Here is a 16,507-nt window from a genome sequence, read left to right on the forward strand (position 1 = left end):
TTTCATGATAAGTAAATAACTTTAAGTAATGTCAACTTTTGAATCATGCTCATCATCACCATCACTAGCACCATCATCACCATCAACATCATCATCATCATCATCATCATCATCATCATCATCATCATCATCATCACCATCACCATCATCAACATCATCATCACCTACTTTATCACCTACTTCATCACCATCACTAAAGTACTGTTGGAAATAGAAAAAAACTTTTTTTTCGCATTAATATCCACAATTTATGTAGTTAATATGTGTAAGTGTGAAATATCTGTTAAAAAGTTCGGCCTAACTATAGTCTCAGTGGTAGGGAGATAGGAAACGTAGAAAAAGCGACTTATTTGGAACACATGGCTTTATGCAAATTAGTGTGAGATGATATTATATTACAAAGGTCAATTTTAGAATGTCCATTTTGAAATTAAACTTACCTTCATTATAAACATGCTTTTCTGGATATACTATTACGCATCCCACTGAATGCCCAGTTAGGCAGATGTGGGTTATTTTGATATATATTTGTAAATTTGTAAATTTTAAGGATACAGAGTAACAGCCTAAAAAGTTTTTTTCTATTTCCGACAGTACTTTTGCACCACCACTACCACCATCATCATCATCATCATCATCATCATTACATCACAAGAACCACCACTACCTACTTCATCACCATCACCATCATCATCATCATCATGACCACAATTATTATATTTGTTTTAACTACAAGCATAACACTAATTCTCATAACAATCATGTACATAAACCTCATCACAAAGCCAATCAAATCTGATAATGAAATCACAGCATGTCATGAACGATACAAGTCTATAAATAGAAAATCACAATCCATACGATCATTACACTGAAATCACTCTTCAGTAAAATCTATTACTCCATGAACCTATAACACAAAAATAATATCGCAGTGTCTATCTCAATTGATGAAAAAAAATAAAAAATTCAAAGGACATACATACATAATCCAGATTTCAGCTTCATGACCGGCTTTTCAAAATCCTTCGAATTATTAAAAATAATACCAAACTTACCCCTGATCTGCCGCCTAAGCCAGCCTGTTTAGTTACATGATATATGCCATGTGGCAGTGGGAGAAACAAGGGCTGGAAGCGTTCCACAAAATGTCACCTGAGTTCCCGACAGAATACTTTTGCTATTTGAAGCACATCCCTGTGACATTAACAGCTGATAGCTTGCTTCATAGATGACTCATGGTAAACATCAAGAGGTATTTTTAAATGTCTTGGTTGTCATGGCAATGTTACTTTTAAAATCAAAAAGGCCATTTGATTGGGGATTAGTTTGGCTTTTTTAATTATCTGTGACAATTTTGGATAAAGCTATGGAGACAGGCTATCGAAATGCGTGAAATGTCATGGTTCCATCTGGTTTTACTGACTGCTACGACGTTAGATCAGAGGTTGCCGCCATGTTAATTTATACCTTTGTCATATAACAATGATTCACCTGACACAGATATCTTGCATATTTGGCACAATCTGTGTTGAAAATACAGATTGGTCAAACAGACTCAACAGCAAAATTAACCAAAGTCAAGTCAACAACTTTTTATGATAATTAAAATAAACAAATTACAGAGGCCCAGATAAGCTGCATATCCGGGTAAAATATGCATAGAAAATTTCCATTTACGCATTGAAAAACAATTGTTGCATACCAATTACGCATTTAAAATGTTAGATACGCAAAAAGTTTAAAACAAATGCGTACGGAATATATTTATAAAAATCGCTTGCGTAATGAAAAAGACATCGATTGCTATCAAGTTGTACTGTTAGTATAGGACTAGTGTTGTACTGTCAGTATAGGATGAGTGATTTTTTATGAAATCATTTCCATTATATTTAAGTTGGTTTTGATTAGGTATGACATAAGGCAGAACATACCTGCTTAGTAAACTTACTCAATGGCATAATACTTAGTAGGTGTGGGTGATAATACCGGTTAACCGGTATATAGTAATTCGAACTTCACAACACGATATATTGCGGTACATATTTCGCGAACCAGGTTCACCCAATAAGATCGGCAATTTCCGTGACCTTGATTGGTAATTCTCATGAACTAATCAAAAATACTAATAACATTTATATCTCCTTTATATTATTATACCTGAATGTTTTTGAGAATGTTTATTGGTCATATAATTGCATTTGCGTGGTTTTTAAACCAAATAAATAATTAAACATAGATTGGTACCAGCACTCGCTGTGGGGATAAACCAACCAATATGGCAGACGCCGCTGCAGACTTTAGAGCGAAGTCATCAATTTTGACCTCTTGTTCAACAATCACATATGAGTCCTGACAGTGGTCAGTGGCAGTGTTTCAAAAGAAAGTAACGGAAATTTCATTACCTTAGCCCATGTATTATACTTCACAATATATTGCAATACATATTGCATATTGCAATACGCCAACACATATCACAATATATCGCAATACGAAATACCTAATACTTAGGTGAGTAAAATTACTGAAATACGCACATATTTGAAAGCAGTGGGTAACGGAAAATGAAATACCCACTCAACATACATAATACCCACTCCCAAAAAATACAGTGGGTACAGTACCCACATGAGCTAAATCTTATCTGGAGCTCTGAACAAATACTGACAATTGGAAACCGATAGAAATAGTTCAGAATAAAATTAAACAAAGGTAACACTTGAATGTATTATAGCAAACAGATGATATAATTTTCAGTTTGAAGATCATTATAGAATATCACATATCAGTAAATTAATTTTCTAACAAATTCTTTTTAAAAAATTACCCCTTATTATCTGCATAGGATTTCCATAAAGACAGATGAGTCGGGATGACTTTTATACGTGGGAGCCAAGGGCAATCCCAATATAATGGATGGTATTATCAAGTCGATAAACCAATTTACTAAACTTGGCTCACGATCCGATATATATGCCAATGAGGTTACCTATTAGATACTACTCCCAAGTGCTAAAAATTGATCAGGGGTGGTGGGGTAGCCCAGTGGTTAAAGTGTTTATTCGTCACGCTTAAGACCTGGGTTTGATTTCCCACATACGTACAATGTGTGAAGCCCATTTCTGGTGTCCCTATGTCATTGCTGGAATATTGCTAAAAGCGGCGTAAAAAAACCACTCACTCACAATACATTGATACAATGCCTTCATTCTAGATTCACTAACATTCTAAACATGCTTCTTCAGGAACTTTTTTAGAGATTTCTGTCACTGCTTGGAAATTGGGAAAATAGTGTGATATTCAAGATATTTTTATGGATTAAACTTCTTTTTAATTTCTCTCACGACGTTTCCAGACCATTCCAGGTCCCTTCATCAGGTGAACTGGCAGTTAGGACTATGACATCGTCACTAATGGTGTCATAACTGAGTTATGATGTCACAATGCAAGTGACATCACAGTACACTAGGGAGAGTACTGTATAAGTGAGTTTGAAGAGTTAAGTACATAATGATGAAAATTCATGCTAAATAATAGAGTTGAAAGTTGAATTGTCAATACACAACAACTGCTAATTACACAAAAGTTACTTGATAGCAGGCTTTCCAAAAAGAATAGTAGATTCGTTTTTTCTTTTATCTAAAGTTCATCAAAAGTTAATCAAGAGGTCCCACGCACTTGGCAGGTATACACCTTGATCACGATTCATTGCTGGTTTATGTCTCCTTATCTCGATATTGTGATATTGTCAAAACTTGTCTTTTTAATGTTTTTAGTTTTGTAAATTCTGAGAAACCTTGACATTATTTACGCAAATTGGGAACTGTTATCAAGTTATCTGCCTCTGGACTAGTCAAGATAAAACGCTGGGTTTCTGTAGGCAAACATGGCAGCAAGTCCTTGGCAATAAACTGTGCATTAGGCCAAACATGGTCTTCATACATGGTCTCTGAACATACATAAAAAACACAACTTGCTTCTTTGGGCAGCGGGAATAGTGCTAAAAGTCACGTAAAACTAAATTCACTCAGTCACTTACTCCAATAACTTTGTACCGTGTCACGGCCTGATGCAAGGATGTAGAACTCAGAATGTCAGGACGTAATTTTTTGGACACTTTGTTGCAGCATTCATTATTTGTCAGGCATTTCATGAATTACCGTTTGGCCAATCACCATGCAGTCACCATTCAGACACCATGCAGTCACCATTCAGACACCATTCAGACACCATGCAGACACCAGTCACCACTCAGACACCATGCAGTCACCATTCAGACACCATGCAGACACCAGTCACCATTCAGACACCATGCAGTCACCATTCAGACACCATGCAGACAGTCAATTTCCATGTGTCAAACTGTCCAAGGTTGGAATTCTGAAATGTCAGTATTAGAAATGGAAATTGTCAGGATTTCCAATATTGAAAATATTCCAAATAGTGATTTTCATGACTGGTGAAAGGGTTGGGATTGTGTAGGGTAGGAGTACTCTTGTGTTTCAGTGATTCAGATACATTTTTATTTAATCATGTCATATTTTATTTTGTTATCACTTTGACAACAGGGATACAATGTTTTATTTGCTTGCTTGTTGTTTAACGTAGCATTCATCATCAGTATTCCTGCTTCATTACGGCAATCTGTAAATACTGTAACCTGAAACAGACAATCCTGTGATTGATGTTCTGAGCATCAATGTATGCAGCCACAAAGTCTGGCCACCAGGACCTGCATCGGCATTGGAATGTTGAAATATAACTCAAATCCTTGAATAGAACCTTTTTAATGGCACATTTTATGGAAATCAACAGCTATTTTCATCATGCCTCTAGAGTAGACGAGCAACTGATCTGTTGGTTTATCCATTTTGTGGTGATTTTATTCTCTTTACAAGTGAAGTTATTTTGCCATTTAGTGCTTCAGCTGATGTATTTCCATTGGTATATATAGATATATATATATAAACATTATGATCCAAGAGTGTCTCTGAATCGTAAATGTCATACATTTGTAATATGGTACAAGTGGTGCTGTGAGAGCCTTTGGTGAATATAAAACATGTTTTTATTTCTGATATATATTTACAATATGAAAGCACATGAAGGTAATGATCTATTTTTCATGTGAGTGAGTGAGTTTGTTTTTACGGCACTTTTAGCAATATTCAAACAATATCAGAGCAGGGGACACCAGAAATGGGCTTCACACATTGTACCCATGTGGGCAATGCTTCTTCAGAGCGACAAGCAAACACTTTAACCACTAGGCTACCCCACCACCCCACAAAGGTATTGAAGCAACATATGACAAGATTGGTTACACAATCTGACCACTCTTTTTCACTGTTCATTCTCTCAATCCCAAATTTGCAAAAACCAAGCCATTCTCCCTCGCGAATAGATACATCACTGACTGAATATGAATTTATCATATTACTAGTATTCATGTGAACTATGATTTTTTTATGTTATTACATTTCATATAGAGGTTACGTACACAGAGGTCCACAGAAAATGCTGATAACTTTTGAAGAGGAACAATTTCTATAGGCAGAGACAAGTTCTTAATTGCAATAGATGCATCATTTCGGTGTAGATGCTAACACTGTTATCAAGCAAAAACATTGCATCTCTTCCTATAAAGTAGTTGTCTATCCATAAACATTGTCCCTCTTCATCATTCCAGCTTCTAAAGAGGTTATCTCCCATTTGACAGACATCCAATTGACAGACACTGAACTAGAAGGTTAATTACGGTAACACCTACGGGTGAGCCTGAAACAGGTTCGTTACTGACAAGTTTGATTGTGGGTAAATAGAACTTTGTTGCGATTAAATGATTTCTCTTCTCAAAATTGATTTTACTATCAATTACTATCGAATATAAAAACAGGTTTGTCACTGAGAGGTTTGATTGTGTTTACTGATAGAAAAGTCCCCTCCCAATAATAGCATATGTACAACAGAAGTTAACTTAGAAAACGTTTTGTTGGAGAGATATAGATATATACATATTTGAAAACATTCTTATTTGCAGTAAATGAGACACCTGCATTGTCATGTAAGATACAATTAATACCAATCAGTGTTCTAATTTCAACAATACTTTCTAAAGATTGTAAAACTTTATGTCTTTGAGTAGTATACAATGGACATTCAAGGAAGTAATGAAAAACATTCTCACATCCATGGCCACATTGACATGATGCGTCATATTTTAAATATTTATTCTAAATAAATCGTAACTAAGTGCAGTCGTCATATATCTTAATATTGTGTGCAAAACATATAACTTCTTTATTCCAAATGAATAATATTTAGGTTCACATTTATCTATATTTGATTTATACGATACAACAGTGTCGCAATTTCAAATAGCTAAGCTAATGTTTTCAATATGATGATGCCGACTCCCGTTAAACTAGAAGGTTAAACCGACATGTTTATGAAAATAAATAACCTGTTAATAAATAAACTGTTTTATATTGCACCAATAAAAATTCAAATTACTGTCTTTTCGTCCATCTTTCAACATAAATAATATAGCTTCAGTTTGTTCCTGTTTTATTTGGACTATTCCATTATAATGTGTAGCTAACAGGTAGTAGATAATCTGTTCACTGGTCCGTAAATGTTGTTGTTTTAAGGTGTCTGCGAACTGGCTGTCTGCGTAATGGGAGGACACCTCTAAGGACCGCCTCCGTGGTGTAGTGGTTAGAGCGTCCACCCGAAGAGCTGAAGGTCGCGGTTCGATACCAAAAGACGTTAAAATATGGTACTTGTTGGTCCCTGCCTGGCGCTCGGCATTAATGGGTACAACAAGGACTGGTCGGCTCGGAGTCAGTATAATGTGTCTGAGTGGGGTATTCATGCTTCACTGTGGCATGGTATCTCAGTGGGCTAGCACTATAAAACCAGCTTAAATCTGGGCTAGTACAAGCAGCCGCACTTACACATACACACGCATGCACGTCGTCATATGAGCGAAATATTCTCAAGCACGACGTTAAACCCAATTTCACCTCACCTCCAGCTTCTAAATGCCACATACTGAAGCTGATAGCTTTTGTATGTTAGATGTTCAGTATACTTTTCTCTGATTTTGTGTATGGATTGTCTGACCGTCTATCACCAGGCCATGAATATTATTTACAGACCACTATCATTTCGTGGAAACATTGCTGAGAGTGGATCTAAACAAGGTTTCCTCAGGGCAAGATAAAAAACCCATACCATTCAGAACTCTAATTAGAGCACCAAGTCAAAATACACAGAGAATGTCCAGTTGTTAATGATTGCCATAGTTAAATAGTTCACAGGGGCGTGTCACGCTTAGAAACAGCGTTAGAAAGACATATAGGTATATAGACCCAACTCACTTGTTGGCCATAGACGGCCTTGACATTCAAGTGATCTGAGCATATACGCAGAAACTGAATTGGGCCATCCGATTGGTGGAAAATATAATATACTATAAGGGCCTGTTCGATTATTGCGAAACTGGTTTTGGTTTCTGAAACTGGTTTCTCCTGTTACCAACGAGTGTCTAGTTTCGGATACATGGTTCCAAAGTGAAACTAGTTTCTAGTTTTATAAACGAGTGGATGGTTTCACCATCTGGTTTCAAAATGGATACAAAAAAATGTCTCAGCTACTATATATGTGGAAGGAATTGGACGACAGCTTTGCTGAAGGTAATATTTTTTGTCATTTTATCAGGGATTGAACAAATAATAAAGAGATGAGATGCTTTTGGAAGTAAATATTTGCGTATATGTAATTATACTGTAACAAGCAATTATATGTATACCAGTTAGATAAAATAGTCATGTTCAATAGACTGGGGTTTTAAATAATATTTTCCTAGTTCTCAGTCGATTTTTATCATTGTTTTGGTTACAGAAACTACTGCTCTATTTTGCCACCAAGATCAGCTGAACTTCGTTTCCGCCATGTTTGTTGTGAGGGAACGCGAAACCAAAACTGCGAAACCTGCCTCGGAGATGGTTTCGAAGTTTCAGAACCCAGTTTTAGGTTTCGACATAATCGAGTGCATGGTTTTCCAGAAACCAAAACCGGTTTAGCATAATCGAATAAGTCCTAAGATTTTGCCTTTTTGCTAATGGGCGCGAAATATGAACTTTGCAATATTCCTTCTAATTTGGATGATGTACGGAACAGTTAAGAATAATTTTAGCGGTTGTAAAAATGCATTCGATATTGATTCATTTTTGGGAAATTACATTTATAAATATTTAACCTCTAAAATTATTCTTACCAATTTACTGCTCAGGTCACTTAAATGTCAAGGCCATCTATGGCCGACAAGTGAGTATGATTGCCGATGGTTTTGGAGAAAATGCCTGCTTACTGTCGAGGAAATGATTTATAGATGTTGCAATAAGTTTTTAGACCCGTGGAATCTAGCACTACATAGGTGCTGTCAACGTGGCTGGAATTAATAAACGAATTTAAAAGGTGAGTTTTCGCTGTCTTGGGTGATCCATGATTTTGGGGTGGGGTGAGGTGAGGTTACATCAAGTTTAACATCACCAAAGACATGGTCACGAATAATCAGGAGCTTTATGAGCCTTCTCTTTTTCTTATTGCCCCAGACATGTAACATTATCTATGTCTCCAGGGCTTTCTAAGCCACACCAGCCCCTGGATCCATCCTTGTGGTTCTTGCAATCTCAAATTACCTGCCCTTGATTTGTCTGTACATGTTACAGACCAATAAAAACTTTATCAGGAGGAAAGTAAAATGGTAAGGGGGGTAACTCATATTGCCTAGACACGAAAGTTTTAAGAGTAATAAAGTCGTCCTTTCCTTCAAAAAGATATTTTTTCTTTTGTATGACAGTCAGTTTTTTAAAACGTTTTCTTGCAAATCATAGTAAATAATGGGACTGACAACCATGGTGACATTTCCACCCCAAGAATGAGGCTTGTTTGTAACTTGCATTAATTGGTCACCAAGAGTGAGCAGGGATTTACCTTGAGGCCTGAATTTGAGGGTCCCTGGGACTCATGCTTATAATTTTCAGGGGTCCTGGACAACAAAATGGGGGTCCCAGACACTTAAATATTATAATAATACTGTTATTGTATTGTGTATCATGGTCAACACATTAATGGTGACAGTAATTAAATTGCAAATGATACCATAACCCAGCTATAGTAATGTCGGAAATGCTAGAAAAATGCTTTTTGACTTATATTTAAAATTCAGAGGTATTACAGTTACTTAAATAACAAATATCACTTCAAGAAACATCTACCTAATGTACACCGAGGGAATAAATTTTGAGACATGCTCTAAAATGTGTTTTTACTGATGAAAATACAAAAAACTTAGAAAAATAAGGGGTAATTGGACGTTATTTGAAACAAACATTAACTGCCTGTGTTACGTCATCAGCATGCACGGTATCGACAGGTGAAATTGACGGTCTACTCCCATTTGTGAGAACTCCCAGTTGTGAGACTCCCAGTTGTGAGACAGTGGAGTAGATTATTACCAAAGAAAACACACCTTACTCCCCTATCTGATAGAATGGATTAACCCCAGCTAATTATGGATTAGCCATTTAACTGAAACTCTAAAAGATAAAGTAATTAACCTACTCAGATAAATGGCTTTAAAAAATTACACTTTGTGTAGGTAACTTCGTGATCATTTGGAAGAGAAATTAATTTACCTACTCAGATTTACGTGTTTGAAAAATCTAGCAATAACTGTTGTAACTATAATTAATCCAAATGTATTTATTAACCTTTGACTGCTCTTTCCGATCACCATTATGGCAGGCCTTCAACAAGTAGAATATATCACCAGTTCACGATAATCTTTTCCAGTATTTCAGTATCTATTGAAAACAATAAATGCTTATCAACGAACAATGTCTTCTGTGATAATTAACTCATTAATGAACTATGCCTCCTGCGGGTACTCTTCAGCAACAGGGCTGTTCCCACTTTCATCGCAGGGATGGGGAAGCACCACCTGTGTGCACTGAACCATTAATTAATGTGTCTCACAAATGGGAGTTCTCACAAATGGGAGGACACTGAAATTGACACCTGAGCACACGCTCGGGGCGAAGGGTCATCTCAATAGATGTTTTCTGCAAAATGTTGAATATGTGTACGTATAGTATACGTATCGGTTATGTAAGGGATCATTTGTGTATTTGTGTTTGTTTTGAAATAAACATACGAATTACTGTACATTGGAAAGAATCCTATCACTTGTGTTATCTTATCGACTGCTTGTAGAAATGTGCAACGTTTTAATAAATGTTTTGCATGGCAACAGTATATTTCATTGAAAAATATGGATGTAATTAGGTCAGTTTAATCTAGTTGTGAACATTGGCCAAAGATTTAGCGAAGTCACTGGTGTAGCTTCTTTAGAATATATATATTTTTCTTCTCATAAATTTTGTAGACCGCCCGTCTAAGTACTCCCTTGTCAAAGTTGTCAAGGATGGTTTCGTCCGGTTTTGCATTTGAGACAGTCCCTGTCTTGTCTGATTTGTTTACAATATTGTAAACTTGTTGGTAAGACATGCCAACAGCTCTACAAGTTCTGTAATAAACCCTTTCTAAACTAATGGAAGGTTTACCTCTGTCTTTTTAAGCAGAAAAACCTATAAACCTTTGCAACAATCGACTGCAAATCGTTGGCCATAATAGTGGGCTGTGATAAAGATGTGCATGCATGGAAAACTTATTTATCAAGACTTAACATTTATATTAATATTTCTTCAATAAAAGAAAGCGATACTTTAGTAAAGTAACACAAACATTCAACATTTATTTGTTTAGGATAAGCGTTAATTCATATTTTTACACCACCTGTATTATTAGCATAAATGTAAAGACTATTTCAGATTTCTGTTGTTGAACTCTGAAAAAATCTTAAGTTGCTGTTTTGGTACCAAATTCTCTCCTGTAAACTGCCCTTTAAATGCATGGGAATGTTAAATCGATTGAAATAAAAATTAGGTAGACAATAGGCGAGTTGATATATTGACAACATAGTACATTTATCACCTTTATAAAGATATTAAGGCTAAAAAGCATTTTTCTAGCATTTCCGACAGTACTTTAGTAGCACACTCAGTGATAACTTATTGTTACTTGATTGGAACTTTTACCAAAGTATTTGGACTTTTTTGCGTCCCTGTGGATGGGCTAATATATTTCATTGTGTCAATCAGAGCTACAGATAACTTTTTGGGTCATTGAGTTATGTACTCCCTTTTCTTCATCTCAATTGGGTATCCAAATTTTCCTTTGAGTAACCAAATAAATTGTACTCACCTCGATTGGGTATTTTGCCATTTTCCATTAATTTTTAAAAACATAATAAAGTTTAAATGTTAGTGTTTGTTATTTAAATTTGATCTGTGATATGAGAAACGATAAGAAAGACTGCAAGTTGCTAAAAGTTCATGTCCTGAAATTGAATCTCTCAATATACCTTAGTTTTCTATCTAATCCACCAAAGATTTGACATTTTGTGCATGTAAGATCACATTTATTGAGTATTTACAAATATTCAAGCGTACTTGTACACAATAGACTTAATAGGAATTGAGTTTTCACCTGTAATTTAAATCTGTACCTCTGGTCCATTGAGAATTTGTGTCCTGTAAATCTCTGACTGAGTTGCATGGTAAACAATATCGACAAGTGAAAATCAAGCATAGGCAATGTATCCAGGGGCCGATGTAGTTTCGCACATATTTCATAGTTCACTAAGGTTATACAGTAAAATATTTTAAGTAAATGTTGTCTGTTATTGCATTAGATCTACTAGGCATTACCACAGCATGAAGTGATTTAGTTCAAACTCAATGTCCCATCAGCATGACTTTAACCATTTCAGGAAGAGAGCAGGTTTGCATACTAGGGCTGGGACGGGTCCAAATTTTCTACCCAGGTACCCAACCCCTATTACCCGTTATGTTAATTCTTGACATCAAATTTGTTAGAAATGGCAATATATTCATCAACTCGGAGGCTAAAATTTAGAGTTTTTCAATATCTTAACCATGTATTATATTCAAAAGAAGTGACTGTAATTATGTATAAATCTTCAAAGACAATACAACCTCTTAATCATGAAAGAATAGCATATTACATTGTTTAATCTATTAGTCACATGATCATATGGGGTGCCATATTGAGACGGATAACCAGGTCCAACTCATTACCCACCCATCCTGGGTATCCGGTTACCCTTCCCAGCTCTATTGCATACACAAGATGAAACATATTTATAACATGTGATATGGTTGATACAAATTATTTAAAATAACACATATTGTGTGAAATTAACAAATCTTAAGTGTGTGTCCAAAATAGTTTTCTTCGTTGTAACACTGCTCAAGCACCATGAAATACCCACTTACATATTCGAGATATTGAAGGGAAGAAAAGGCAAAATTCTCAAAACACAGCTCGTTTCCATCCGAGAAGTATAAATCGTGTCTCCGTAACCAAACTACGATAGTTGTCCTGACAACCATATCATTTGTAAATATGCAATACAGTCAGTCTACCACCATTTGAGATTGTATGCTTTCATGAATAGCATGAATCGTAATCCGTCTGCTTTTTTCTTCAAGATGGTGATGGTTTACCGTTAGATATTTAAATGGAGATGATTACATCGACTCTTACGTTGTGAACGGTCGCCACCGTTGGTGCCAGTTACGGTTCCACGGCGATATCAGTGAAAGCTTACCTTGCCGTTGTAGACAGCCATGTTGGGTGTGAGTATCATACGGAACTTGTCGCGTGTGTTTCGTCTGTCCCCGCCGAGACTCGCTGATTTTCACTTTTAGCACGTGTTGCACGTGATGCAGGTACATGAAATCAACAAGTTCTCGGTGGTACTGCACATGCGCAGTGAATGCAGAGACTCAACTGGTGGTTGTTTCCAAAGATGTTATTCACAGCAAGTTATTGATCGCGACTTAGCTAAAGAAAGATGCGCACGTAAAATATTGAGACAAACTGCCCCAAATCCGACTTTGGAAACAAAACTATAAAATCCAGAAGAACCTTACAGTATCTTACATGAGCGTAGGCTCATCTACGACATCGTAAACGTGAAAGAGACTAGAGTGTTTTCCGAAATTCATTAGATTGTTACCCGTGAAGATCCGGGTTAGAATTGATCTTCAGTAACCCATCCTTGTCGTAAGAGGCGACTAACGGGATAGGGTGGTCAGGCTCGCTGACTTGGTTGACACATGTCATTGTATCCGTATACCGCAGATCGATGCTCATGCTGTTGATCACTGGATTGTCTGGTCCAGACTCGATTATTTACAGACCGCCGCCATGTAGCTGGAATATTGTCGAGTGCGGCGTAAAACTAAACTCACTCTTGTTGCATGTGCGACATCATAAACGTGTTCACTCATTCTCAATAAAAGGGCGCATTTGTGTCGCCGCGCTCTGGGTTTTCCTGGCTTTCCTTTTTAGTTGATTCTTTTGCATTTTGCAACATGTCACCACCCCTACTAAAGATTTAAACATCACGTGTCTGCCACATGTCGGGAATAAATTAAATATATCCAATTAATTGTCAATTTTGAAACGTACGTGACTGTCGCCGCAAGTGGTATACACACCTTAAACGACAGTCAGTATGTAATTTTCATTACTGATAACCCGGTAAACAGACTGTAGTATTTTGCAATGATAGACGTTTCATTTACCCGTCAAAGAAACTAAACATGACGTTAAATAACTTTACTGTCAAGTCTAAAGTGTCTGTCGCCAGTTTGTACTTTACGAAAATTTGTGTCAGCTTTCTTCAGTTTATTAAAGGATTTGGGGCACTGTTTAAGATATATGCGAGTATGATACATCTGTTTTGAGATAGTCATAAGAAAGAGCTGTGAAAAGAAGTCTGACGGATCCCATAAGTTTGCATGTTTCTACTGTGTCCCTGTTTGAACAAGGCCTGTCAAATGCGTAGGCCCTATGGTTAAGGATGTAATGTACGTGACTATCATAATATCAAAGTAAACAAAATATATCCAAATATATATTGCATGATAATTATAAACATTAATGGTCTTATCACGATATCAACATTTTTGGTTTAATTCTTAACAAGTTTGAACAGATATTGGGAAATTGTTGATAGAAAGAAATGGTACGTTACTGAAATGGACGATACCAGTACATTCGGATTTTCTCATTCAGACGTTGCCCAGCTCGATACGACTTTTGCACACGTCACTATTTCAACAGACTATGAGGGTTTTCCGAAATTCTTTAGTTTAAACTTGTTTGGTAGTTTTCACTTCTTCACTCGCTGACGGCGGTCTGTAAATAACTGAATCCCGAACAGACATAACTGCGAGATTTCCCAGCAAAAAAATGAAATTACCTTATTTCTCAGTGTTTTCATGAACCTTTGCCGTCCAAACTGAAGTTTTTAATACGCATTTTCTTCCTTGTCTAAATGTCACAGCGGTGTTCTGGTCCTTTTAAAGACAAGGGTAGGGTTATTCGAATGGACGCGGAATACTACAAGGTAATCCAGATCATAGGATTTAAAGTACTGTCGGAATTAGAAAAACAAATGTTTTTAGACTGTTACTCTGTATCCCTAAAATTTACACAACTGCAAATAGCATATGTCGAAATAACCCACATCGGCCAAACTGGGCGTTCAGTGGGATGCGTAATAGGATATCCAGAAAAGCATGTTTACTCGTAAATTCGAGCAATACTTAGAAAAAATACAAATAGCTGCTGAAAACAATAGATCAGACTATAGATGGCTATTAGGTCGCTCAGCCAGGTATGACGATGGACCGTTGAGTCACCTCGCATGAAATGCATGTGCTGCCCACAAGCACAAGGGGTCATCTTTTATGCTTTTTCATGTGTATTGAATATGTCCATATAGGTTATCTCATCGTAGCTGATATCTCTATCATCCAGCCCAACCTCAACCATCGTCTGCTATCGTTCATAATGAAGCTAAGTCTAATTTCAAAATGGGCTTTTAAAAACCGCATTGCTCATTTCTGCACTAATCTCTCCTCAGTAAAATCCTTTTTTACGTTTCCTATCTCCCTGCCACTGAGACTGTAGTCAGGCCGAACTTTGTTTAACAGATATTTTTCACTTTCTCATATTAACCACCTGAGCTGTAGATATAAATGTGAAAAAACAGTTTGTTTTCTATTTCCGACAGTTCTTTAGTACTCTGTAGTACCTTCCAGAACGCTGTCTAAATATAGCACAAGTCTGAATATAGCACACACTATCCAGTGCTGAATGTCAACAGGTACAAAGTATCACACATGGAATCAGAGTCCCACAAAGAATATCACTCCCACATAACAACATATATTTTTGAGTGAGTTTTACGCCGCTTTTAACAATATTCCAGCAATATCACGGTGGGGGACACCAGAAATGGGCTTCACACATTGTACCCATGTGAGCAACCGAACCCAGATCTTCCACGTTATCCACGAGGCTATCCCTACCGCCCCACATATATTTGTGTTCCGGGTGGCATATGGTATTAGTTGGCGAAGAAGCCACAGTCTTAGATCACCCAATCAAACGACCTTTACCCAGGATTATCTATTTAAAAATAATAGTTTCAAATTCTTGTGTCAATGGATTATATCGTGAAAAGCGTTTCAGAGTGGCTTTATGTCACATCTTGCGATATTCAAGTGTTTAACATTTTGAGTGTTTAACATTGGCACTGCCACTTTCCTTCTTACTGCTGCGGGGATCGTAACTCCCATACTTTGACATGGGCTCACGACAATCATCCTTAATGGAACGATACACAGGTCATGCGAAAAGATTAGCAGCAGGCTAGCTACACTGACGGACAAAAGAAACTTCCCACTCATTTTGAATGCCAGCAAAAGAGAAAGACATATAGGTATCAAAACAAAAGTATTGGATTATATGATGTCTCATATGATAACATCACGATATATAAACCTAACAACAATGGACCTCTATGAAATAAGGTTTGAAAACAGGTGGGGTCCAAAAGACAAAGACATACTAGGTGTATTGTAGTGAGTGAGTGAGTGAGTTGAGTTTTACGCCGCACCCAGCAATATTCCAGCTATATGGCGGCGGTCTGTAAATAATCGAGTCTGGACCAGACAATCCAGTGATCAACAGCATGAGCATCGATCTGCGCAATGGGGAACCGATGACATGTGTCAACCAAGTCAGCGAGCCTGACCACCCGATCCCGTTAGTCGCCTCCTACGACAAGCATGGGTTACTGAAGATCAATATTCTAACCCGGATCTTCACGGGTAGGTGTATTGTAGAGCTCAAATGTTATTCTTTGGGGTTTAGAGCTTATTTCATGCGTGTCCTCCTTGAGCGTCCAGTGATGCTAAGGTATATGATCGTACTGATGTCGTCAGTCTCCTAATGAATTCATATGGGATTCTGCGCCATTCCTGTGAAATATACTGTT

General features: G+C 36.9%; 1 protein-coding gene across 1 annotated transcript in view; it reads right to left on the reverse strand.

Moving 5' to 3' along the window:
* The window catches only part of LOC124280768 (blood vessel epicardial substance-like), a 34,294-nt gene extending 21,380 nt beyond the window's left edge, over positions 1-12,914 (reverse strand). The window contains exon 1 of the mRNA XM_046716744.1: positions 12,761-12,914. Coding sequence (XP_046572700.1) covers positions 12,761-12,799 — 39 coding nt within the window. The 5' untranslated portion in view covers positions 12,800-12,914. The remainder of the gene's footprint in view (positions 1-12,760) is intronic.
* Between the last annotated feature and the right edge of the window lie 3,593 nt (positions 12,915-16,507).

The sequence above is a fragment of the Haliotis rubra genome, unplaced genomic scaffold (genome assembly GCF_003918875.1).
Source record: "Haliotis rubra isolate DU_JTF1 unplaced genomic scaffold, ASM391887v1 Scf273, whole genome shotgun sequence".
In the NCBI taxonomy this organism is placed as follows: domain Eukaryota; kingdom Metazoa; phylum Mollusca; class Gastropoda; order Lepetellida; family Haliotidae; genus Haliotis; species Haliotis rubra.